Source organism: Mustela nivalis (genome assembly GCF_964662115.1).
Source record: "Mustela nivalis genome assembly, contig: HAP1_SCAFFOLD_1759, whole genome shotgun sequence".
Classification (NCBI taxonomy): Eukaryota; Metazoa; Chordata; class Mammalia; order Carnivora; family Mustelidae; genus Mustela; species Mustela nivalis.
Window position 1 is genome coordinate 1,277 of NW_028134905.1, and position 22,358 is coordinate 23,634.

Sequence of the window (22,358 nt, forward strand, 5' to 3'; positions counted from 1 at the left end):
GGGCCCAGGACTAAGAAGCAGTTAGATGGGCAGTGATTCAGGTAAGGGGAGCTCCTGGTGAGTGGCCAGGAGGGGACTGAGGAAGTTTGGTGCACCGTGGAGGGAGAAGACCTCAGGGAAGGAGATCCCCTTTGGTTAAAGGAGAGAGGGTGGCATTTGAGCTGGGGGGGTGGCGGTGGGGGTTGGGCAATGTTGGAGGGAGGCAGTCTCCCCCCCCCCACCCAGCGCCCCCTGTCGGCAGAGCCTGGCACGGAGCCCACGGAGCCCCCAGCGCCCCGCAGAGTGTGGCGGGGGTGGGGGGGGGTGCCCCCAGCATCACAGAGCAGGGCAGAGAAAAATGGGGTTGGGGCTTAGAGGAATAACTGAACTGGACGGATGAGTAGGGTTAGGGTAGTGGGAGTGTCCGGGACGGCGTCACGAATAGCCCGGAGGAGCAGAAGGAAGATGCCCGACCTTGTGCTTGGAGAGTAGCTAGTTCTCACCTCCCAGAGAGCCCGGCTGTTGCCCGAGGATGTGGACCTGGACTGCCCAGGTACTGGGGAGCCAGTGCAGGCTTCCGAGCAGCGCGAAGGTGGAGGACTTCGCGCCTCAGCCTCGGTGCCCAGGTCCGGGGAGCCGGCCGGGGAAGGTGGTCAGCACGGAGTGGTCAGCAGGGGCATCAGGGACAGGTGTCGAGGAGAAGACCCAGGTCTGGAGGAGGATTTGGGCGCCCAGCCCGTGGCAGCGGCCAGGTGGCGAGAAGGCCAAGGCCTGAGCGGGGACGTGGGGGCGGACCGCTGGGGGAGCCCCTCCCGGCCGCGGAGCCGCCCCCCCACACCCCTCCCCCGCCGCCGCCGCCGCCGCCGCCGGGCTCTGCCGACCGCGTTCCGCGCGCGCCGCAGTCCGACCTCTCCTCCGCCCTCCGTGCGCTGCGGCGCCCCTCGCCCGTGGCCTCTCCCGCCGTGGGGCCGCGGTGAGGTGGCCGCTGGCGGAGAGGGAGGGGGGCCGGCCGCCGCCGCCGCCCGCAGAGGGAGGAGCCCGGCCGCCGAGGAGGCGGGGCGCGCGGAGCGGCCGCGGCATGGAGCGAGCCCGGCGCGCCCGGGAGCGCAGCCCCGCGGCCCCGGAGCCCTGAGCGGGCGCGGCTTGTGCGCTGGCGGGAGCGGGCCGGGCGCGGCGGCGCGGCCCATGGAGCGGCCCCGGGCCGGGCCCCCGGCGGGCGGGCGGGCGGCGGCGGCGGCGGGCGGCGGGCGGCGGGCGCTGCGGCGGCGGCTGCGGTGAGGCCGGCGGCGGGGCCGGGCCGCGCGCCATGGAGGCCCCGGGCGCCGGCTTCGCGTGCCCGCTGCCCCCCGGCATCGCGTCCGTCACCTACGTGTTCGTCTACAGCCCGAGCGGGCCCGGTGGCCCCGGCGGCCCCGGCCCCGCGCCCGGCCCCGGCCCGGCGCCCCCCGCGCCCCCCGCGCCGCCGCCCCGGGGCCCGAAGCGGAAACTTTACAGCGCCGTCCCCGGCCGCAAGTTCATCGCCGTGAAGGCGCACAGCCCGCAGGGCGAGGGCGAGATCCCGCTGCACCGCGGCGAGGCCGTGAAGGGTGAGGGGGGCGCGGGGGGCGGGGTCGCGGGGCGCGCGGCGGGGGGGGGCCACACCTCCCGGGAACACGATGGGGGTCCTCCGCGATCGTGGAAGGGCCGATGCCATTTTCGGGGTCTCTGTCGTTGGGGGCATCTCTGGAACTCTGGGCCGCTGTGGTCATTATGGGATGCATCTGCCACTGGGGGATTCCTTGTGTCACCGTGAAGGGCTCTGTGTCAGGGAGGGGTGTCTTTCTTTACGGGGGTCCTGTCATGTGGGTCCCTCCCGGTCCTCTGCCACTGTGGGTTCCCTGTTGTCACCACAGAGGTGCTTCTCGTCATGGGGGTGTTTTTGTGTCACGATGGAGGTTGGGGTCATTGGGGTTCTGTGGATTTGAAGGACCCTATCCCATCGGGGACCTTCCTCCAATTATGGGATTCCCGTGTCACTTCTGGGACTTATTCATTGGAAATCCTTGTGATATGTGGGGACCCTGTCCCAATGTGGGGGATATCTGTGACAATTATGTGAGTGCCTGTGTATTATGAAGGTTTCTGTCACTGACGCTTTCTGTGTTCTGGGCAGTTCCTGTGCCGTGACAAGCTCCTCTCATGATGGGGCCTCTGTCATTGGGGGGTCCTATCCTCATGGGCGCCCTACGTCCATGGGATCCTGAGAAGGAGACAGCTGTGAGGTCAACCCTCCTTTGGGCTGTCGTGTGGCCTAACCTCTTGGCCACCGCACAATGACCCTGAGCTTTTGGCAGTGACCCCTGGGGTGGGCGACAGAGCAAGGATGGGGTTGCTTCAAGAGGTGGGAAGAGAGGAGCCAACTGCGAGGAGCTTGTGGCCCTGCCCCTGCCTGATGTCCCCCTCGAGTGTGTCCGTCTGTGTGTGTCTCTGTCCTCCACATGCCTCTCCGGTGCTGTGTCCATCTGTTCGTTTCTGTCTGCTGTGTGGATCCCAGAATCTTCCCAGGGAAAAGCCAGGAGAATGAAGGAAGAGAAGGGACGAGAAGGAGTTGGGAGGGGGGCGGTGGGCAGACCCCGAGCCTGCGGTGGTGGGTGGGGTGATCCCTGGGTGTCCTGCAGTGCCCTGACAGCTGTCTGGCTTCTGTCCCTCCAGTGCTCAGCATTGGGGAGGGCGGTTTCTGGGAGGGGACCGTGAAAGGCCGCACGGGCTGGTTCCCGGCCGACTGCGTGGAGGAGGTCCAGATGAGACAGTATGACACGCGGCACGGTGAGTGACCCCACGCCCCTGAGCAGCTCCGAGGGGCACTGCCCTCTGCTCCCCTTTGGTCTTGCTCAGAGCTAAATACATGGATATTCACAGAGGAAAGCCTAGAGTAAACTCAAAGACACGTTCAAAGTGGACACAAACTCATGTACACTACAGACACAGCGTGCACACCGCGTGCGTACTTGTGGGTGCACGTGGGTGTTTCACAGCCATAGAGACACATGGGACCCGCTCACGGGACACACGGTATCAAGGTGCCTCTCTCTGTGACCCCACACGTGACTCCCTGTGACCATAATCCACCCCTCCCCCCAGCATAGTCCTCACAGAAATCCTGGGTGTTTGGAGTGTGAGATGCCTTTGTGGCTGGCAGACGAGTAAAGAGGTCAGGATGAGAAAAGAGGCATCATTCCAAAGTGGACAGATTGTCCAAGTGGGCAGTGCAGGGAGGCCTGGGCCAACCAAGAGGAAGTGAGGCCAGCGGGGCCCGGAGGGGCTGCTGTGGGTGCCTTGGGGCCGGGATGGTTTGAGGGCAGCAGGTGGGGCACGGCTGTAGCCTTCTGGAGGGAGGATGTAAGGGCGAAGTTGCTCTAAGGCTGGGGAGCAACTGTAGTCAGACCTTGCTGACTGCCTGGGCCTCCAGAAAGGAGCCTTCTGTGTGCTGGGATCCGAGATGGTCCTGCCAGTAGTGAGTAGTGGCTGCCCTTTTCGGAGCTCCCAGGCCAGGTCTGGCTGTGTGTCTGCAGTGAGTACTCAGGGCTCCTAGGAGGGCCCCAGACCCATGAGTGTTCTGTCTGCCTTGGAGGTCTGGTGTCACACAGGGAGCCCCCGCCTGAGTGGTGACCGGTGGTCGTTAGCTGTGGCGTGTCTAGACCGAGGGTGCTCCCATCCCTCCCTCTGCACATGGAGGGCTTAGGCCCAGGGCTGTTGGTTGAGGGTTTCCCAAGAGGAGCCTGTGTGTCCTGGACCTCTGCTCTATGTGGAATGTGGCCATGGCCTGGCGAAGCAGTAGCGGCTGCCGACCTCCCGAGCAGGTGCCCCTCCTCCTTACTTGACCTTTCTCTGTCTTGCCCCGACGGCTCTCCTGGTGGCGGGGAGCACGGAAGGGACACCCACCCCCTGTTTTCTGCCTCTGGAGGGTAGGTAGGCAGTGTGTCCAGGTGCGGAATGATTTAATAGGTCTGGGTCCTGGTACCAACTTCATGGAGGTGGGGAAGAAGGGGCCTCTGAATTCGTTGAATCGGGACTGGGCCCTGTGCTGCCCCGTGGGAGGGCAGTAAGGTCTCTGGTGTGAGAACTGTGTGGCTCCAGAAGCTAAGTTTGAAGCTGGGATTTGAGAGCAGCAAATCTCGATAATGTGTTCGATGTACACTGGGCCTTGTGTTAGGAGCGGGGTCACGGAGGCCAGCTGTCTGCTTAGAGAGGGGCAGGTGTGCACAGCAGTGACAGCTGGTATGTTGGAGTGTTCCTGTACCCTCGGGGTGGGGGGAGCACACAGAAGCCCCCTGGGGTTGGCCAGGAGGAATCAGAGAGCAGCCTTGCAGGACCGCTGGAAGGCCGCTAGGTGGTCAGCTGCTGGGGCCAGGGGCAGAGCCTGTCCGCTGGGGCACAGCCTGGTGTTCCAGATCTGCATGTGCTGGGATCTAGCTGGGATCTGGCATACTCCTAGCCGTGTCAGGATGTCCGGTGTATGTTTAGCACTTTTACATAAGAGAATTCTCTGACTTGTCGCACAGGTCTGGGAGGTGTGTGGTTCCTAGTTCCTTTCTAGGAAGGCAGAGTCTGGTGTGTGCTGTGGGCAGGGCCCGTAGGGTCTGTGCTGGAGCTGCTGTGCCACAGGGGCTCTGGGTGGGTGGAGCTCGGGTGTGCATGGAGCAGTGGCGGGGTGGGGTGGGGGGCGTGAGGCTGGTCAGGGGGCCGTGGGCCCAGGTGGAAGAGTTTATGGCAGGGCTGCAGGAGACTGGGGTGCAGTCTTGATGGTGCAGGCCATTTAGGTTTGGGGCCAAGGCCCAGGCCAGACAGAGTGAGGAGGTGGACCCAGTCCGGCTGTCCACCCTCACCCCCCCAGAGCTCAGGCCAGGCAGAGTGAGGCTGGCGTGGCGGGGCTGGGGCTCTGGGCATGGGAGACTGCGAGGGGTCACCTGAAGAGGGAGCTGCAGGCCTCCGGGCGAGGGCAGGGCTGCTAGACCAGGGTGGCTCTGCTGTGTGTCTGCTGAAAGAGTGTCAGATGGTACCTGGCCCATGGAGCCCTTTCCTGGGTGGGGAGAGGGCAGGCGGCCTGAGGGGCCTGCCTGCTGCAAGGGGTAGGAGTGATCGCTGTCCTCAGCCCGAGTCCTAGCCACCAGCCGCTCTGGGTGTGTCGTGTCTAGTCTGGGACCCAGGGGCTGAGTTCTGCCAGAGGCCAGAGGGCAGCCCAGGAATGGGAGCCCTCTTCCAACAGGCCCAGATCCAGAGAAAGATCTGCCTCTGAGACTGGAGTGGGGACAGAGAGGGACTTAGAGGCCAAAAAGGGGACACTGTGCCAGCATGCACGGGCCCGGCTGATGCCCAGGGTCACGAGACAGTGCCCCTCCCAGGGCGCTGGCTGGAGCAGGACGGGTGAAAGGAGCAGCTGCAGGCAGAATGCCGAGAAGTGAGGGAAGTCCTATGTGCACGGAGGGGTATGTAGGGCACCCGGAAGGCTCTGGCCAGGTCCCCCCTCCCCTCGCCCCTTCCTCCTCCCCTCCTCCCCTCCTTTCCTCGCTCCCTCTCTTTGCTGTTCTTGGGGGGTCATGCTGTGTGTTTTCACTTCAGCTGGCTTCTGTGTGTCTGATTAATAAAACTGGAAAATGAATTTGTGTTATGTAATAAATATAATTTGACAAAATCTAAAACCTGGAGGCTAATGAACTGTGGTTTGAGGGGGTCCTTCTGCAGGCAGGCGCTGTGAACATTTAGAAGTGGGGTTAGTTTGGAGAAGGGCGTGACAGAGGCAACAAGGGGTCGGGTGTGTTCCCCCCCCACCCCCCAGCGATGACGAGGCCTGGCCTGCTCTGGCCTTGGGAGCGGCAGGATGGTGGGTGCAGGTGCGTGACAGGCGCTGTGTGGGAAGAGGAGAGACGGGAGCAGGGGAGCTGCAGGGAGGGTTCGGGTGATAAAGGCCATCGGAACCTAGAGGACCCTCCAGGTAGAATTTTCCGCCAAGGAGAGGCTCGAAGGGGTCTGTCGACTTACCGAGAATCGTGTTAGTGGCAGGACCCTGAACGTGAGACCAGCACTTCTGCCGACAGCTGTGTCTTCTGATGCTCACAGGGGTCCTTTTCTTCTTCCGGCCGGCCGCCGCTCCATCCACTCTTGTGTCCGTCTGTCCCTTGACTCACTGCTGTTCCTCCGCCGTCCTGCCGACCCAGCCAGCCCACCCTTCTCTCCGTGTGTCCGTCTGCCCACCCATTTATCCCTGGACTACTGATCAGTGTGTCCCTCCGTCTCCCGGTCCGGCTGTCCCCCCCCCCCCCCGTTTACCCATCTGCTGCCCTTCGATCCATGCCCGCCCTTCCAGCCTGTTCTCTTTCCCTCTGGCCACGTCTACATCCATTTACCTTTGATCAGATCTGTTTTTCTGTCTGTATCTTGTTCTGTCTGTCCATCTGTCCTCCACCCGTCTATCCTTCCAGTCGGCATTTAGAGGGTCTGTTATGTGTCAGGCACTGTACGAGGTGCTGGATCGTAGAAATGCACGAGATGTGGTCCTTACCCAGGAGGAACTCCCAGTCAGCCGTGGCTTCTGTCTCTGATCTAATTTCCTCGCCCTTCCTCCCTCTGCCCCAGCTGTACAAGCTGCTTGCTGTCCCTTGAGCGTCCCAAGCCAGTCCTGCCATGTGGGCTTTGCCCTGTGGGCCCCTGTTGCCAGGAAGCCCTTCACCCAGAGCCCTCAGACTACTCCCTGATGTTCTGGGCCTCTCCTCAACTGTCCCTTCCTGATGAGCCTTCACGTGACCACCCTGGGACCACGAACTTTCTCTGTGCCCTGTCCTGCTTGCTTCTCTCCTAACATCGGCCATCATCTGACCTGTCACACACATACCATTTCCCGCCTTTCTGTTCTCTTTCTTCAAGTAGATGGTAAACTCCGGGGCGTGGGGCCTTTGTCCTGCTCTGTGCTATTTCCTCAGAGTCCAAGACGAATAGTGCTTGGTATACAGTAGGTGCTCCCTAAATACTTGTTGAATGAATGAATGAATCTCGAGAAATGCTGGACGATAGGGCGTGACAGAGGAGCTGTGGCTGAGATGTGAGGCGTAGCAGAGCTGTCTTGGGGTCCTTGGGGGTCCTGGAGAGCTGGAAGCTGTGGGGGCAGGAGTGGGGGTGAGGTGCAGGAGGGTCTTACTTCCAGGAAGCTGGACAAGAAAGCCCGGAGCAGCGGAGTGGCTGCAGGTGTGGGCTGGAACCTGCCGGCATGCAGGAGATCGGTAAGGCCATGGTGGGGCAGCAGGGGACAGCTGGCCAGCCCTGTGACAGCTGTGATGGACTTTGGGGTCGACAGTACAGGTGGCGACAAGACTCTGTGGGGTGCAGTGACATCAGGAAAGGGCCCCAGTCCCCCAGGGACCTCCTGCCCACTCAGAGGTAGGCTCTGGAGAAGGGACCCTGGGAAGCTGAGCGTCTGGGGGCTCTTGTGAGGCTTTCAGTGAGGACCTGGTGACCCCTCCTGCCAGTGTGGATCGCCTACAGCGCAACACGCCTGTGGGAACACAGCACTTATACGTGACTCCAGGTCACACACATATGCCTACACAAGGACACGCCTTCTTTGCTCTCAGACTTGGGGCTCGCCAGCTTTTTCTGAAGGTGGCCCTGGCCTTGCCCTGTTTGCTGTGTGCAACCCCTCAGGAGAGAGATGAGCTGAAGCTTCTCCCCTTTATGGACCCTGACCCCCCCAAGGCCAGGGTTTCCAACATGGTCCCCTCAGCCTTCTCACCTTAGGGCCCTGGGGCCCCCCACTTCCACGGGGGAGGTGTGTGTGCGGGCAGAGGCTGGTGACCCGCACGGCTGAGGGGCAGTGCAGGTCAGCTGGAGGACGTGGCTCTCCATCTGCTGACACTTCCCTCAGAAACCCGGGAGGACCGGACCAAGCGCCTTTTCCGTCACTACACAGTGGGCTCCTATGACAGTCTCACTTCACACAGGTACAGGCGGAGGGGGCGGGGCGGGTGGGCAGGGGCAGGCCTGCATGCGGGTAGGACGTCCAACACCGAGGGAGGACGAAAGCTGGTCGCGGAGGCCTGGGGGCGAAGAGGGCAGAGGAGGGGAGGTGATCCCCAGCCCACCTCTGCCTTCTGCCTCCATGCGTCTGTGCGGGGACACCTTCCAGGGTGGGCTGTGCCTGTCGGGTCCTGTCTGGGGCACATCTGGGGTCCGCTCGCTGGCTGTGCTCTCCGGCGGGGCTCTCCTCACCGCCGCCCTTTCCTCCTCCAGTGACTATGTCATTGACGACAAGGTGGCCGTCCTTCAGAAACGGGACCACGAGGGCTTTGGTTTTGTGCTCCGGGGAGCGAAAGGTAATGGGGGGTAGGCGGCACTGCGAGCCAGCGTGTGGGGCCGGGGTGTCCGGCCGGCAGGGGTGGCACCCTGCTCGAGGTGTTTCTTATCTCTGTTCCTCCTCGCTGCTCTTCCTGCCTCCCCCCTGCCCCACAGCTTCGCTGCTCTCCCTCACCCCTGCCCCATCCTTTGCCCCTGCCTCCCCCTCTCTCTCTCTCCCTGCTCCTTTGGCCCCTATGCCCCTGTCTTGCCCCTGACCCTCTCTCCTTCTGGCCCCACCCTGTCTTGCTCCCCTGCTCTGACTGTCCTTGGTTTGGAACGTCCCAGTCCGAGGCAGTAGCCTCTCCTCTTCGCCCTGTTGATTTCCGAGATCTCGGCTGGAGCGTGTCTGTTGGACCGGGAGTCCTCTCTGGTGGGGCGGAGGGCGGGTCTCCACCCTGGGCAGCCCCTGGGCACCCTGCCTCAGTCGTCTTTGGCTCAGCGTGTTGAACCCCTTGTGGGAGGCTGCCACGTGCCAGCTGCTTCTGCTGGGACCGCGCCGGTGAGGCACCTTCCTAACTGCCTCCCCCCGCAGCGGAGACCCCCATCGAGGAGTTCACGCCCACGCCGGCCTTCCCTGCGCTCCAGTACCTCGAGTCGGTGGATGTGGAGGGTGTGGCCTGGAGGGCCGGGCTGCGCACTGGAGACTTCCTCATCGAGGTGAGGCTGGGCCTTACCTGTGGGGCCAGGCGGGGCGCTGACCTCGAGTCCCTGGGAGGACCCACGGGGAACGCCCCCCCACCCGCCTGTCTGTCCCAGGTGAACGGGGTGAACGTGGTGAAGGTCGGGCACAAGCAGGTGGTGGCCCTGATCCGCCAGGGCGGGAACCGCCTCGTCATGAAGGTTGTGTCTGTGACGAGGAAGCCGGAAGAAGACGGGGCTCGGCGCAGAGGTGAGGGGCCGGGCTTCAGACCTGAGACCTTTGACCCCAGGCCCCGGTTCCTCTCTCCACCCCCTGACCCCAGACTGTTGACGTCAGATGCCTAAACGTAGGTGAAGTGTCCAACGTTCAGGGCCCGGGGTGCCTTCCCAGCCCCCGATGTCAGACTGCCAACCCTGGCCCCCCAGCCTCTGACCCCTGACCCCAGGTCACCCCCCCCCCCCAGATCCCCACCCCCTCCTTCCCGGCGTCCCCCCAGCCCCTGGCGTGGAAGAACCCTCCTTCCTGACTCTGCCAGCAGCTGCCTGGAGGCCGGGGTTGCCATAGCAACTGTGAGGTTGACGCTGCTGCCGCTTATTGTCGGAGGGAAGGGGGAGGCGGCACCTGCGGGAAGAGGAAAAGCGTCTTCTCCCCGCGACGTCGCGGCACAGCCTGGGCCCAGGAGGCTTTGCCAGCTTGGGCCAGCCCAGCCCAGGTCCCGGTTCGGCTGACCACAGCCTGGTCCCCCGAGGGGCAGTGGCCTCCAGGGCCTGGGGGGAGCCCTGGAGCTGCAGGAGCCCAGCCTGCCGGGAGACCCCTCCCAGCCCCCACCTCATGGCTCCCATGCCCCCTGGCTTGGCCCTCGGAGCCTCCAGGGTGGGCATCCAGGCAGGAGCTGGCCGGCACCGTGACCCCTGCTGGGGCGCTTGACCACCTGGCTCCTGAGGCCCCAGCTCCCCTGGCCCCCGCCGGGCCCTCAGCACCCCCTAAGCTCCCAGCGCCATGAAGAAGTTTGCATCCAGCCGCAGCCTGAACAAGATCCTGGCACAGTGCGACTCATCGTCCCGGGAGTACGAGGAGATCCAGGCGGTGGAGCGCAAGTGGCACCTGCACCTGGCCACCCCGCGCTGCCTGCCGCTGGACAGGAGGGCCAAGGCCTCCCTCTTCTTTGCAGCCCCACCGCCCCCCAAGAGGGCCCCCAGCACCACGCTGACCCTGCGCTCCAAGTCCATGACGGCCGAGCTCGAGGAACTGGGTGAGCAGCGGGGGAGGACAGCGGGCAGACAGCCCCAGCGGGAAGCCAGGCAGTGTGAGCTGGGGCCAGAGCTGGGCAGGGACAGAGGGGAGGAAGGACAGACCGACACACTTGGGACGGTCAGAGGGAAGGGGGTGGGTGCTGAAGCGCTGGGCAGGGGGATGCCACGTGGCTGGCACGAGGGCTGGAGGCTGACGGGGAGCTGACTGGGACAGATGGTCAGGGAGCAGGGCCTGGCCTTCCAGTGGGTCTGTGTGCATGTACCCCTGCTGCCTCCGGCCGGGCTCGACCGCTTCACTTCCTCTAGGGGTGGGAAGAGCAGGAATCAGGGGACCTGGGCTCCCTCTGGGCTCTGCTGGCACCGGCTGTGTGGCCTTTTGCTTCTTGCTGCCCGCTTAGTCCCTGTTCACTTGTGAGTTAAGCAGGGGTTACAGTGAACCGCTGACCTGACAGGGCCATGCGAACATCACCAGTGTGAGGGTGGGGTAGGCCCTCGTGAGCTACAGGAGGCGAAGAAGAGTGTGTCAGGGCTTTGATCGAGCATGATCCCAGAATGACCCCCAATAGCCTCATTGTGGGCCTGTCTCATTCCATGTGACCCTTAATAGCCCCATCGTAGGCATGTCCTGATATGCAGGATTGCTCTGTCTTCCTGTAATTTGAACCCAGTTCTAGTCCCAGACTTGACTAGGACTCTAGCTGTGGAAAGAATGCTGACTCTGGTCCTAGGCTGGCTTCTGACCTCATCCTGGCCGCAGGAAAGGCCCTGGTCCTGGTTCTAGACTGACTCTCAACCCTAGCGTCAGGCTTTGTTCTTCCCCAGCCATAGAAAGAACACTTACCTGTCCCCCCACATTATTGCTGACCTTACTAATAGAGTGATCCTTGACCTCGTCCTGGCCACACGTTGAGCCACCCTCCTTCCACGCAGGTACTCTTGTCTGCATTGTAGGAGGAGGACAGTCACCAAGATAGACCAGGCTGATGTGGTCATACTTTGCTTTCCCATAAATACTTTGAATAAAGTAAAAGTCAAAAATAGATAGCCAACTCAAAGGAGGAGGAATTTCCCGGGTCTCAAGAAATAGAGGAATCCGTGAAGAAAGTGAGAGGAAGCCGCTCATGCTTCCATAGTCCAAGAGGGCTGGGGACAGTATGTAGACCCCGAGGGCAGAGCTTGGGGCTCTTGTGCTTCCACAAAGCTGAGAGATGGGGCTGTGGACCCATGAGAAGTGGGAAAATTAGAACCAAGTCCAGGGGCTGGCATTAGCATCAAAAGAACTGGATATTACAGAAGAATAATAAGTAAGACACAAAATGAAGTGTTTAAATATGAAGTTTAAAGAAGTAACAGAATTCATAAAGGGTAGCTCTTTGTGACAGCCCATAAAGGACCGTATTCCCTACTCCTCCAAAAAAAAAAAAAAAAAAAAAAAAGGAATAAGCAGGTTTTAAAAGGATCCCTAAAGAGCTGTTACTGAAAGAAAATGTATAGTCACTGAGATTAAAAAAATCCATGAGTGGGATAAGCAGTACACTAGATTTAGCTGAAGAGAGAAACAGCGAATTAGAAGATAATTCTGAGGAAATTACCCAAAATGCACACAGAAAGACAGGGAGAGGTGAACTATCAAAGAGAATATGAGAGATGATGGAGGACAAGTGAGAAAATCTGGTATGATGAGGGTTCCAGAGGAAAAGAACGAACTGATTGGAAAGAGGCAATATTTGAAGAGTAAATGGCTAAGAATTTTCTGAAATGGAACAAGGACATGCAATTCCATTTTGAAGAAGTGCAAGTTCCAAACGAGGAAATAAAGACGAGTCCGCGTCTAGACCTGTCACACTAAAGCTCCACGACATCATAGACAAAGACAGATCTTAACTACCAAAGCAGCCGGATGACTTAGAAAGGAACAACACCAGAGTTGTCGTCAGCAGCAGCAGTAGATGCCAGAAGACAATGGAAAAATAACTTAAAAGTCTTGAACCAAAATGCTTTTTCCCCTAGAATTCTGTACTCAGCTAAACCTGCTTATTGAAGACTGAGGCAGAGAAACCAGGAGACTTCTGGCCCCAGGGTCACAAGTGTCCAAAACTTATCACGGGGAGCTGACCAGTCTCACTGGTTGAGGGCCCAGACTGATGGATAAACCAGTACCAGTAGGCAGCTGGGTCTGGCTAGACACCAGACCAAGGCTCTGGTGGGTGGGTCCCAGGCAGGCATTTCTTCCAGAGGCTGGCACATAGCCATGTTCAGCTACACGTTCAGAAGGGATCCTCTTAGTTCTGCATGAAGAGGGGTGTGGGCATCCAGGGGCCAGGGGACTGAGCCCTGTGGAAGCAAATTGCCTTCTGCTTCCTGGGATGCTTCTGTCTGAAGAAAGCAGTGGCAGGAGAGCCTCTGGTCTCTGTGCACTGGTCTGCCTTCTCCTGCTGCTGGGCGGCAGGGCTGTGCTGTACACTCTCATCTTCTCGAGGGGCTCACTGCTGCTGCCTCAGTGCAGCGTGGTTTCCAGCAGTTCGTACCTGAACGGCGGAGTGTGGGGGAGGACAAAGGGACAGCTTCGCACAGAGGCTCCATCCACACCGCTGGGTGAGGAGGGGTTATTGCTCTTGTTGAAGCTGGACCCAGACTCTCCGTGTAGCTCCATTCGGAGAAGGAGAAGCCCTGCTGCCTCCAGAGGAGCTGTCCCGGGAATTCAGACTGCGGCTGACCTTCTCTAGGGTTGAGGGGGCCAGGCCGGCATCAGGGTTTCCCCAGGTATCTGAGGGTCGTCCCAGGTCTGGTGTTGCACTTTCCTCAGATAGAAACTGGACCTGTGGGTTTATCGACAGCATGAATGCGCTGGATCTTGGCCGTGGTGCTGAGAAGTGGTAGAGCCCGTTAGGGTGCTGTGGTCTCTTGAGAAGATGACCTGAACACGTGGGAAGAAAGGCAAGTGTGAGGCCGCAGAAAAGGCAGGTGGCACGGGTGGGGACTCACGCCCAGACAGTTGCTCGCTGCTCGTGGGTGTTGGGGAGAAGCCAGGTCCTGCAGGAGGGAGAGGCAGTGAGGAGCGCCCTGGTGGGGGATCCTGTGAGCAGAGGTGATGAGGCCCTGAGGTGGCTGGCGGAAGGGCTGAGAGGAATAGGTTGGGAGAGGAGCCCTCCTCCTGAGGCAGGTGGTGGGAAGAGGGGGAAGCGTGGGACACACCCAGTGCCCTCCAGCATGGGGGTTCCTTGCGACCACGTGTTCGTCTGCTTGAGCCAGAAATGTGCTGGGGCTGCAGAGATCAGTGGAGACGCAGGCTGGGGAGGGCCTGGGAGGGTCTGAGTCCCTCCCGTTGATCCGCTTTCTCATGAGAAGTCTGGAACTTTTGGGTCCCTTTTTCTTTTGTGATGAGAACGTCAGGGCAGGTGACATGCCCGTGTGTGGCCCTGATGGGCCATGGTCTGGTGGAAACACCATGCATGGGGCACTCAAGACTGAGCACTGCAGCTCTTAGCAGCCTCTGAGCTTGTTTTTGGTGGTGGGGGGCGGTTGTGTCTTTTTTCTGAACAAACAGTTGATTGTGTGGACATGTCCAGATCCGTGAGCATGTTTATGTGTGCATGAGCACCTTTATGCATGTATGTGTGTGTGTGTGTGTGTGTGTTGTGTGTGTGTGTGCATGTGCCTGGGTTCGCATGCACGTAAGTACACATGCCAGCTTGGGTGGTTTCCACCGTGAGTTTCAGGCCATGTACCGCCTTGGCATTTGGGCACATCCGCCACTCTGGGGCTGATAGGGAGGTGTAGGCCAGGGGTTGTAGAAGGTCTGGGGGGTCCTGGTTGTTGGGGGGGGGTGGGAAGTGGGGAAGACGGGGACATGGGAGTGGGAAGGGGGCCCGGATGCTGAGGGATGAAGCCTGCCTCTTACCCCCTTTGCTCTGTTTCTGATTGCAAGCCTCCATTCGGAGAAGGAAAGGGGGTGAGTCTTCTGCTCGGTCCCCAGGCCCCAGCTTTACCTGATCCCTGTCTAGGGAGGTGCTGATGTGTGAGGAGGTTCCATTTCAAGTCAGTGTGGTCTAGAAACCTGGGCTGTACCTTCCTGTTGGCCTTCTTCCTGGAGCCTTCTCCCTGGAAGAGGGAGCTGGGGAAGGATGGATGGGGAGTTCCCAGGGGTGTGGCTGTGTGGGGCTGTCCTGGCAGGCAGAGCCATGGGCTTTGGGGTCTCAGGTGAGTTGGGGCAGGGTGGGGTGTGAAGGCCACTGAGGCAGCCTGGTGAGGCAGAGCTGGGAGGGCCTCCCAGGGGAGGCCATAGTGTGGTGTCCCGGAGCTAGCTGGGAGAAGGGTTCTGAGTGCTCAGCTGTGGGTCTCCCTAGGGAGCGTGAGGAGTGGGCCAGTGGGGTCAGCAGCACTGACTAGGTGCTCAGCTCTGGCCCACGGTGCTCCTTTCTGCCCGTTTTCTGGGGGCTCCTTGCGCCTGGTGTGTGGTTCCCTTTTCTGTGCTGAACTGTTGTGGGGTCAAGCCCAGTGCTGATGATCGCCCTTCGGAGCAGCACTGGGGAGAGAGATCGGAGCTCCTCTGACCCCTATGTCCCCCTGCTGCTCCCTTCAGGCCTCACCTGTACCCTTTGAGGCTCCTTCCGGTATGTTCTGTGTGTCCAGCCTTGCTGTGAGGAATGCAGCCTCCCTGTGCGGTCAGAGCCTGAGGTCCAGCCTCTGGCGAGATCTCAGGGCCTGGCCTCTGCAAGCCTCCTCAGTCTCTTAAGTGGACAGGGGACTCATTTTTGGCTAAACAGGAGTCAGCGCCAGATGGACGCCTGTGGTGGCTTTGTGGCCCCAGGCAGGTGTACCCACACTTTGGTCTGTGTGCCTGGGGCTCACCCTCCCCTCACTCTGGGATCCACAGGGCCTTCCCTGTGCCGGGGCCATGCTGGCCCCGTCTGTCTGGGCCCCGACTCTCCACCATGGCCTACAGTCTTGCCCTTGGGGCTCTCCCATTGCTCCTTGCCCCAGTCCCAGGTTGGGTGCTTTCCCCAGTGTCTTTCCAGGTGTTGAATCTACGTATCCTTGAGGAACGCTTTTTTTCACCCTATGAGGCAGACATACAAGCTATTTCTGGAATATTTTGGCTCTGTCCCTTAGCTCAATAGCAGGGCTCTCAGGGTGCTGGGCTGTGGGCTGCATACTTCTTCCAGTTGGAGGGGAAGTGACGGGCAGGTCATCGCCCCTGGGGCCCTCCTTCCTGCTTGGGTTCTGAGCTGTGTCCCCACTGCGGATGGAATCTTGAGAGCCAGTGTATGTGCGGCCAAGGGGAGGGTGCATTTCCCAAGGCCCCAGACCTGGTTCTTCATGGGCTTCATTTTCTTTCTTTCTTTCTTTTTTTTTTTTTTTAAGATTTTTAAATTTTATTTATTTATTTGACAGAGAGAGACACACACACAGCGAGAGAGGGAATGCAAGCTAGGGGAGCAGGAGAGGGAGAAGCAGGCTTCCCTCTGAGCAGGGAACCTGTTGTGGGGCTCGATCCCAGAATCCTGGGATCATGACCTGAGCTGAAGGCAGACGATTAACCATTGAGCCACCCCAGCGCCCCTTCATTTTAAGTATCTAAAATACTTTATTGAAAACTGTATTTTCTAATAATGGTGGATGTTGTTGTCAACCTCACCAGTTTGTAGTTTGCAGAATTCTTGCTTCTTTTCTCTTTTGGAAATAATTCTTGACTGGCCTCAGCACCCGCTCGCCCCGCCCCCCGACCTTTTCCAACAACATTTGCTTTGCCAACGTCATGTACGCATTGCTTTGGTTTCTGGGATTGCGTCCTTCCTGACCTAGAGATGCAGCCTCTAGAAAGCACAGCTCAGGTGAACTCATGCCCTGTGGAAATGTTTCTTCTCCGTTCGTGTCTTTATGTCTGCGGTTTCTGGATACCACGGTGAAGTCTGATCTCTCACTTGATCTGTGACCTGGAGCGCGTTCTCTCTCAGAGCTTCCGTTTCTTCTTGGGTAGAATGAGGACTGCACCAGCATCTTCTCTGTATGTTTTGGAGGAATGAGAGAAGGGGCATGGGAAGCTCCCCTAACCGGACGTCACCAAGGACTGAACCAAGGGTGGTGATGGTGGGTTCAGCTTCCAAAGGGAAATTCCTTGCTTCCTTATGAAAACAAAGAAGATGACCTCTTTCGAGCCCTCTCGGTGGTGATGGGAGGCATGCACAGGACCTGTGAGCTAGATCTGTAGGTGGGTTAGGGTTCTGCTGGTGAGCTGTCCCCTTTGTTGAGCTCCTGTATTTACTCAGGACCCAGGCTGGACACGCAGCACATTCTGGGAGCCCACAGGCTCTCTGGGGAGATGCGGGCAGCATGTCTTCAGGGCTCACCCCGAGCCAGGTGGAGGTGTAACACTTCTCACGTCCATGCCAGTTCTTAGAGCAGACACTGAAGCAGTGGCCATTTTCACGCTTGCTTTATCAGATAAGGAAACTGAGGCACAGAGAGGTTAAGTCAGGACAGAGTGGGTACGCTGTGTGGGTCTGGTCTGGGTTGGGGGCCAGCCAGCTGGGAGGAGCTGACTTCTTTCCCCATGGTGACTGCTGAGTAGGAGGTGTTGGGGCTGACTGTGTCCTCTGATGGGGGCATTCTGTGCGAGGCTGAGTGTGACCAGACGCGCAGTCCTCTAGCCATGCCAGAACCTCTAAGGCCTTGGGGATTCAGAGCTTGAGTGATGATGGGGGTGTGGTGGGGCTGCTGTGGGCAGGAGCCGGCCCCTACCCCTCCTGCACCCCACATGCTGGCCTGAGTGCCCGCCCCAGGCATCCAGGTTGCTCGTTCTCAGACACACGTATCTAACACAGTTTCCAAGTCATGGTGATAAGGAAAAACACCATTTGTAAAAACATGAAATAGCTTTAATAAAAATAAGCAAACACAGCCTTTCTTTGGGATGGGTTTGAACACGGCCTGAGGCCTCCTGGTGCCTCTCTCTCTTCCTGGGCCTTGTTCTCGGTCAGCCTCCTCATCTTCCTCCGCGGCTGCTGGGAGCCCCTTCAGCACTGTCCCTCCCAGCGCCTTCCTCCTGTCTCTCCCCCAGGGCGGGGCTGCTCTTGGGGGGAGACGGGGCGGTGGGGGGCAAGGGTCTCCGGTCCCCTCATCTGCATTAGGGGCATTTTATTTTAGGTCCCTAGTCTGGGACCGACAGCTCTGTTTTCAGAAGGCTCCCCTGTTCAGTTGTTCTTGACTTACTTGTATCTTCTGTGGGTGCCGGGTGTAGACCAGGGTTTGTCCTGGGTCTGCAGCCCATGAACAGCTTGTTTCTTGGTGCAGTGGCCCCGACAGACGAGGACCGCCAGGTGCTGAGGAGAAAAGGGAGAGGGCGAAGAGAAACGAATTCAGGACACCCCCAGGCTCTGAAGAGTGCGGTCCCTCCCCGGGTCCTCTCCCCAGTAGTCAGTCAGGCTTCTCCTGGAGGGGGACTGGCGGGGTGACCCAGCCCAGCTGCTCAGGACAGAGCCGTCACGGGACTCAGATGGGATGCATGTTGCTTGGCTCAGGTCTAGAGGAAGGGACATGGGGTGGGCGGGGTCCAGGGGCTCCCTGAGTGGCCCCGCGTGGACCAGTCTTTTGGGGAGGACTCAGCAGTGGGGCTGCGCAGGGAAGGAGCCAGTTAGGGTCCGGGTTGCTGAGACAGTGCCTCCCTTGGCTGTGCAGAGAAACTGGATGAGATCCTGGCAGCCGCCGCGGAGCCTGCGCTGAGGCCAGACATCGCAGATGCCGACTCCAGAGCCGCCACCGTCAAACAGCGGCCCACAAGTCGGAGGATCACCCCCGCCGAGATCAGTGTAAGTCACCCCAGCAGCTGGGGGGCATGGGGGTCAGAGCTCCCTGTCCCCCGCTGGTGCGTGTGTGCTTCTGGGGTGGAAGCCCGTCATTTGAACCCTCCTCTCCGGGGTGGGGGTGAAGGGTTCTCTGCCCACACGTGGGGAAACCTGAGCCCCTAGAACGGCCACAGGTTAACACAAGGCTGGGTGCTCACTGCCCTGGCTGTGGGTCAGCATCTCCTGCATAGTCACACCCAGGACCACCTAGAGCACCCCGGCCTTGTGGAGGGTACGACGCAGTGTGCCCCCCGCCACTGCTCTCACTTGGCATCTTCTGGGTGACTCCTCCAGCCTCATCCACGTCAGCCTTATCCATACTCTATGCCCAGGGCCCCACTGGCTGTGCCCTGCTCCCTGGAGACCTTAGGACCTGGGTCCGAGTCTTAGGTCAAGCCCCGTCCGCGCTGGCCCCACTGGAATTAGTGCATGGGATGTTTGACCTCAGGCTGAGGAGGATGGCTGGGGCTGGATAACTGGGAGCCCCCGTGCCTCCGTGTAACCCCCCAACTCCCACAGTCTTTGTTTGAGCGCCAGGGCCTCCCAGGCCCAGAAAAGCTGCCCGGCTCCCTGCGGAAGGGGATTCCACGGACCAAGTCTGTAGGTACGGCTGGGCTGGGGGCTGCACGGGGCTGGAAGGAAGGGGCTGGGGCTGGGGTGGATGTGGGGCTGGAGGACACTGTCTCCCCTAATCCTTCTACTGGGGTTTCCAGTTTCCCTCTGAGAACTGCCTCTCCCAAGTCACAGCCTAGGAATCTCCTTGTTTGTGGGCACACGTGGGGTGTGTTCAGATGAACTGTGCCAAAAGAGACCCTTGAGGCTTCCTTACTCCATCCACCTCTCCCCACGCCGTGTGCCCCCACCCGCCGTCCCCGTCCTGTGTGCACACCCCTTCTGCTCCTCTTGTCCTGTGGCGGCACCTTCCTGTGCCTTCCGTTGACAGCAGCATCCCTGTCCCTGGGTCTTCTACCCTGGTTGCTTCCTCTGTAGCGTGAACATATGTCAGGTTTCTAACCCTAGACTTGCCTTTGAACCTGCCTGCCCCTCGCCCTAGGTATTGCCTTGTATCTCTTTTCTCCTTCACAGCCAGTTTTCTCCAGAAGCCACCTATGCGTGCTGTCCCCTGTCCCCAACCTGCTTCTCAGCCTGGGGCATATTAGCTCTGTCCCTACCTAAAATTGAAATCGCTCCCACTAGCGGGCACCAGTGGTTTCCAGGGTATTCTTCCAGTGAACACATGGCCAGTCCCTCCAACCTCAGCGGCATTTGGTCTTTCTGTTCCCTCCATGACACTCACCTTCCCAGGGCTTTAGGACGTTTCTCGGTTCTTCCCTCCGTTTTCAGGCTGTTCAGTCTTTCATGCCCCCCTGCCCCAAAACACACCCCACTAAGCATGGGTCCTTCGAAGAGCTGTGTCCTTAGTTTCTTTGCCTTCTGCACCTGTCTCCTTGGGACCTCATCATGCCCCGCGCTGCTCTCACATCCCCACTTAGCCGTCTCTCTAGACCGGGTCATCTCAAGCCTCACCCACAGCTCATCGCATCTAGGCACCCTCCCCTGCCCACCTGTGCATCCGTTCACCTACAGACCCGTCCACTTGTCCGTCCATCTGCCTATGTGTGCCCCACCACACCCATGATCTGTTCACCGCCCAAGTAATGCTTACTTAGCACTTACTACACCACTGTTTCCTGCACACTGGCTCATTTAAGACTTCAGTAACCCTGTTGAGGTAATATTATTAATACCTCTGTATTACAGATGAGGAAACAGGTAAAGAGGTAAAATGACTTGCCCAAGGTCACACAGCTGCCTTACCCGTCTTCTGGTAAGATATCAGGCCAGCCCACTGCTCAGGCCTGGCCAATGGGGGCTTTCTGCAGAGTAGACATCACCCTCCGTCCCTCTGGTTGACCCACAGGGCTCTTCATTGCCTTGGGACCCTGTGGACCGGCCCCAGGTCTCTCCTGCTTCATCTGGGAGGCATCTGTCTCCATTTCCCTCTTACCAGGTGTACCAGAATTTGCTGTTTTGCACCTGCCCTCACTCTGCCCAGATGGCCTGTCCCTCAGCCTAGCCCAATGCTGGAACTGACCGCCACGGGTGCAGATCTCAGTGTCTGCCCTGTAGGATGTGAGCCTCTTGGTGGGTTTTCTCCTGGACCCTCCTGTGCAGACTCCATGAGTGACTGAGAGGGGTTCATCTTCAGTCTCCTGGCCCTGGCCTGCTGCTTGTCACCAACATGTTGGCCGAGGTGTCAGATTCCCAAGGTTTTCCCCCCTTGTGGCCATGGGCACATGATTTGGTCCTTGAAACTTCAGGGCCCTGATCAGTAACTTGAGGACTGTCTTGTGCCTGCCTTCAAGGCTGCTCCGAGGCTGACCCAGTGGGCTGTCCTACGGGCACAGGACAGGCAACAGCTGCTGGAATTGGTAGACACAGGCTCTGCACCCTGAAGCTGGCACACAGTAAATGTTGGAGAAATGCTTGCTGTGTTTGTTGGGCAGGTGTTACCAGATTACCTGGGCTGGTGACAGAACCGATTTCCCGTTTCATCCCAGCCAAGTGACTTGTCTGCACCCTAAGTTAGAATTCGGCATGGCAAATCTGCTTAGGGGAGCTCAGCGGGGGCTGACGTGCTGTGCAGTAAGTGCAGTGGGGAGGGGACCTGCAGCGAACCCGGCCCCAACGTCTGTGTCCAGTGGAGGGGGCGGCAGATTAAAAGTGGTAACAATGAATGGGGAACTCAGGCTCCTCACCGGACACTTCTAGGTGCTCAGTCCTGTGCTGCATGCTTTAAATGCCCCCCGCACTGGCACCCCAGCACAGGGGCCAGCACTCCTCCCGAGGTTAGGGAACTGGCATGTGAGGAGGTTAAGGAACACCAGCCAGTAACCCTAATGCTGGAATTCAAGCCTCAGTCTTTCCAGGAAGGCCCATCTCTGCTGTGCCCAGGGTCCAAGAGCTGTAGTACAGGACAAGATGGCAGTAGCTTGGTGTTGGAGGCCTGAGCCAACCAAACCAGTGGCTAAGGGAGGGGGTGGCTGGGAACAGGCAAGCTGAATGGTAGCGAGTTCATAAAAACGTGACCAAGCACGGAGTGAAGCCGGGTGTAGATCCCCAAGGCACTCTGCCAGACACTGTGTGTGTCCGCACGGACGGGCCATTCATCCATTCTCCTCAGAGCACTTGCAGCCTAACGGAACATGCCTGTAGCACAGGGGTCCACACCGTGTCCATTAGTACACCTGGGAGGTCTTGCCAGGTTCTGGCCCGGCAGAGGCCAGTGAGGGCTCTGAGCATTCCAGCTCAAGTCTCGCGCAGAGCCTTACTCGTGCACATCGAGGCAGACAGAGTGGGTGTCATTTTAAGACTCTGTTGCTCATGAGATAAAATTAAGTTTCAGAGAGGCTCAGGGCCTGGCCTGGGGTCACACAGGCAGTAGGGAGTAAAACTCAAACGTGTATCAGGTGCGTAGTCTAAAATGCCATTTTAATTCTTCCTCCTTCCTTTTCACTCAGTGTTACTGAGATTTAACCACTAAGGTTACCACAGTGACCGGGCAGTGTCTCTCAGTCAGTCCATCTGGGTCTCTGGGATGGAGGGTCTCCGGGCTTATCTCTTCCCAGAGCACCTTCTCACCTGGGCACCAGCTGTCTTTCTGCCAGATGCATGGCACAGGTGGCCACAGTCGGCTTCCCTGTGACCACAGTCGCACCGCTCCTACTCTGGGAGCGCGTCCCCTAACTTCTGACCTTCTCCCTTCCTCCCGTCTCTGGTCGCCACCAGGGAACTCCCAGCAACCCCTGCTTGTTCCACTGTTGTGGTGTGGCCTTGCTCAGTCTGGGGAGGAAGCCAGCCGCCTGCCTCTTCTCTGCAGCTCTGTCTTCACGACTGGGGATGCTGTTCGGGCCCTCTCAGTGTGGTGGGGCTTGGGCGGGTCTTGGCCCCAACCCCGTATACCTGAGTCCTTTCTCAGTCCATCGGTGGAGGCCTCCTCGGCCTTGTGTCAGAACGAATACCTTCCCCAAGTCTTCCCCAGAGCCTCCCAACCCAGCCGGGGGCTTGGGGTGCAGAGCCTGGGTGTTGGGAGAGGAGCCCAGACTGGGGGCCTTCCTCGGATTCCATGCTCTGGGCTCTCTGCCTCCCCTTTGGTCTCCAACCCCAGCCTCCAAGCCCTCCCTGACTCCGTCCTTCCAGTCCAGTTAGCGCTTCCCGCCAATTTCTAAGGGGGTGTCTTTGCAACCTTTGTGTCTGGGACCACGGCTGCCCTCTGCA

At 59.5% G+C, this 22,358-nt stretch overlaps 1 protein-coding gene across 1 annotated transcript in view; it reads left to right on the forward strand.

Moving 5' to 3' along the window:
• Positions 1 to 1,246: 1,246 nt before the first annotated feature.
• Positions 1,247 to 22,358, forward strand: part of LOC309858026 (SH3 and multiple ankyrin repeat domains protein 3) — a 34,305-nt gene continuing 13,193 nt past the window's right edge. Inside the window, exons 1-10 of the mRNA XM_082750704.1 lie at positions 1,247 to 1,565; positions 2,671 to 2,784; positions 7,874 to 7,949; positions 8,239 to 8,321; positions 8,876 to 9,000; positions 9,100 to 9,232; positions 10,155 to 10,235; positions 14,165 to 14,188; positions 17,914 to 18,044; positions 18,600 to 18,684. Coding sequence (XP_082606830.1) covers positions 1,286 to 1,565; positions 2,671 to 2,784; positions 7,874 to 7,949; positions 8,239 to 8,321; positions 8,876 to 9,000; positions 9,100 to 9,232; positions 10,155 to 10,235; positions 14,165 to 14,188; positions 17,914 to 18,044; positions 18,600 to 18,684 — 1,132 coding nt within the window. The 5' untranslated portion in view covers positions 1,247 to 1,285. The remainder of the gene's footprint in view (positions 1,566 to 2,670; positions 2,785 to 7,873; positions 7,950 to 8,238; positions 8,322 to 8,875; positions 9,001 to 9,099; positions 9,233 to 10,154; positions 10,236 to 14,164; positions 14,189 to 17,913; positions 18,045 to 18,599; positions 18,685 to 22,358) is intronic.